Below are 3,498 nucleotides of genomic sequence, written 5' to 3'. Positions count from 1 at the left end.
GAAAAAAAATTCACAGATCACAAACCTTAATGAAACATTAATCAAAATAAAGAGGCAAGAACTATTTACATTAAGTTAATCACATATTTTCATTCTACGATTGAGAGGTTAGATTTTCTCACCTACCTGAAGAATTCGATAGACTCAGTCCACCTGGATTACTGCTTTAAGCTTCATCTAAGATCTTTTTAATGAAAAGGATCTAGCTGTAGATAGTTTTTCCCAAGCTGGAGTTATTATTATGTCTTATTTCTTTGCTCCCAAAACATAGTATATAATACTCCTCACAGTAGAGTAAGCCTAAGTTGGTCGAATTCATCATTAATTTCTACTGTTAGTTTCCTACAGGGGATGTAAATTTTTAAAGGGTTTACTATGTGCCAGGCACTCTGTAAGATTCTTTACATAAAGTTGGAATTCATACCTGCATTGATTGTGTTCTAAAACTTGTGTTCTTTCATAACCTTGTGCTGTCTCATTGATCAGAAAACATACATTGATGAATCTTTTAGAACTATATTTTTTTTTGTTCCTAGAAGGTCTTCAATAGAGAGATTAGTGAAAAATGATGACAGAGAAACATAAAGATAAATTGAAGGAACGTATTTAATTTTCTGTGATAAAATAATAAACCAAGAGTTCTAAATATATAACTCTGCCAGCCCATAGGAGGAAACTCTTTAAGGGATCATGAGAATGTCAGATTACTCAAGACGGAACAAATCAGATAGTAGATAAAAGGCTGATTTTGTGTTGTGTGAAAGCACTGGTAAAGTATTAATACTATACTATGAATAGAAAGGTGAGAAATGGTGGGTCAAAGCTAAGATTGGTAGGAGATTAGATTTTAGGGGCTTGAGAAAGAAATGAGAAAACAAACGTGAGAAGAAGAGGAGTAATCTTTGCCCATGTTCTCAGTCACAGCGATGCTTGTAAAATACAGTACTGGGAACAGCTCACCTCACCCCAGCACATTCTGGAAGCGTGGCAACTGCTGGGTGAACACTGCCAGGTGATTTTGGTACAAGTAATTAATGGACCACACTTTGGGAAATGCTGATTTAGTCCAGTCTCTTTCTTTTAGAAATCGGCGTGATATGCATGAAGGAAAATGGTTATCCACAGTTGCATCAGTCTTTTTTATTAGAGGTTAGGCTAAATCACAGTATCCTCTTTGATACCTGGGTTTAAATTTCCAACTCCAATTATAAACCTACTAACAACATATATTATTGCTATTTCTTTTCTAGAATCACAACTACAGCTGCCTGCATGATGGACCTAAGGCGGTACCCACTGGACGAGCAAAACTGCACCTTGGAAATTGAAAGCTGTAAGTCTTTCTGAAAATTCAGCTAGATTGAACAGTGCTTTAAGGTTCTCCTTAGGCAGAGGAGTCCTACCCAGGTTATGTTCAGACTCGAGGTCCTGCAGAGGCTCTGCTAGAACACTAAATTTGGTACAGGGAGGCACTCTCAGTACCTTCCCTCAATAGTGCCTCTACTCTCTCAGTCTCATCTCTAAACCTTTGGGAGAGATGTTTAGGGAAGAAATAATCTGGCAGTAAAAGGAGAATGCTAAGAACATGGAAGGAGACCAAGGGCTATTTCCGGCGTTTAAAATATGGAATTGCTGCAAACAGCTACAGCAAGCTTGGGGAAATAGCTGGTGGTGGCGGGGTGTCACAAGACACCCTAATTGTCTTTGCCTCTCATCAACTTTCTCTCTTTGTAATTATAAAATAAATGTGGCCTTCCGGATTAGTTAAAACGTTCATAGAGTATGGTTTAATAGAATGATTTTTTGTTCTGTTTTGTTTTGAGGGACTATTTTTAGTGTCTACAGTTTATATTTTTGCTGAAGGCCATGTGATGAGCAAGGTTGGTGTGTATGTGCAAGTGTGTGTGCGTGTGTGTGTGTGTGTGTGTGTGTGTTCTATTTAATGTGCTGACCTGTTTTGCAATGTGGTTGCTTTTCTAGGCCATGGTTTTAGCTTCCACTTTGGTGATTCAGTCTCCTATCTTGCTGGGTGGGCTAAAATGTTGATTTTATAACCCATCTCCATATCAGAGGTCACACAGGGAAGTGGTTTCAGGTGGAAGAGCATTTTGAATTTCTTTTCTCTGTCACTTCTTCGCAATGTTTTCATACTTTATTCCACCAAATAATTGGAAGCTGACAATTTTATATCCAGGATTCTAGATAATGAGTAACTGCACTGCTGTGAGGATACTCTCAGCCTTTGTGAGAAATTTTAGCTGTGGCAAGCAGCGTGACTCAAATCTGAGCAGAAGTATGGCATTTATGACACATTGTGGGTATTTTTGCCCATTTCAAAAGAGTTTCCAGGGATAATTAAATTTACATGTATTTTTAAAGAAACTGATTGCAGGCTTGTAGTCCAAATCATCATTATTTTCAAATTAGATCTTTGCCTTATGGAAGTATTTGATAAAATCGATCCATAGGATTTCAGTGATTAATTTTACATAAATATTTTTGGGATGATGTTGCATGCTGCATTATCTTAACTTACATTACAATTTAGGGAACATAAGTTTGAATTCTTTCATAATTTAAAATTATCGACGTAAGGATATTTTGAAATAGATATGTTGCTGTGGTGTACCATTCATAAATGTTTGTGGTAAGAGCATTTTTTTGGTTCCAGTTTTGGTATATGTGCTGCCAAAGTAAGCAGAAGAGCATTTTTTGAGGTAAAATTTTACTGGGATTTTAAATAATCACAGTCGTAGGTGGATGAAGCACTTTCACTGATGTCATTTCATTTGAGCCTTCCAAAACCCTTTCATATAAGCAAACAATTACTTTTTATTTTAAATAACTGATGTATAAGGACACAGACAACGTTCCAAGTGTTTCATGTTTTTAACTTATAATTTTGACATGAATATTTAAAAATTAACATGATAATTTATTCAATTTTACATATCTCTTTTTAATTCTCCACTGCCCTTTTAAATAAGGTAGATATTAATATTACCATCTTTACCACTAGAGAGACGGACTCAAAGAGGTAAAGTGATTTGTCCATTAGCCCACTTTGCGGCACCGTGGCTCTGTGCTGATGTGGTAATGAAGACACTGATTTTGTAGGGATCAGATTATAAGACCCCAATTCTAAAGCCCTCTGGTTGAAAAAGCAGGAAAATAGCCTGGCCTTAAGGGAAAATGGGACTTGTTCATATTTAGAAAGGTAGCAAATTATTGCTATAGAGAATTAAATATAGTGTTATATTAATAATATACGTGATATCCAGGCTCTGTTATTATAAAAAGATTGTTTACTAACTAAGCATATTGAAATGAGTTTAGGATCCCATTCCTTAAGCTACTAGTTCCCCAATTGATGCCTGACATTCCACCTTATTCATCCATTCGTTCCTTTAAGCAAACCCTAGGCATTCATTCATTCTCATTCTCTCACTCTCTCTTTCTCTCTCTGTGTTTCCCTTTCTCTCTCCCTTTCTCCTTCTT

General features: G+C 36.3%; 1 protein-coding gene across 1 annotated transcript in view; it reads left to right on the top strand.

Moving 5' to 3' along the window:
- The window catches only part of GABRB2 (gamma-aminobutyric acid (GABA) A receptor, beta 2), a 349,441-nt gene that overhangs the window by 162,620 nt on the left and 183,323 nt on the right, over positions 1 to 3,498 (top strand). The window contains exon 6 of the mRNA XM_012644788.1: positions 1,251 to 1,333. Coding sequence (XP_012500242.1) covers positions 1,251 to 1,333 — 83 coding nt within the window. The remainder of the gene's footprint in view (positions 1 to 1,250; positions 1,334 to 3,498) is intronic.

This window comes from Propithecus coquereli, unplaced genomic scaffold (genome assembly GCF_000956105.1).
Source record: "Propithecus coquereli isolate 6110/MARCELLA unplaced genomic scaffold, Pcoq_1.0 Scaffold220, whole genome shotgun sequence".
Classification (NCBI taxonomy): domain Eukaryota; kingdom Metazoa; phylum Chordata; class Mammalia; order Primates; family Indriidae; genus Propithecus; species Propithecus coquereli.
The sequence above is the reverse complement of the archived record's forward strand: the minus strand, read 5'-3'. Positions and strand labels throughout refer to the sequence as shown.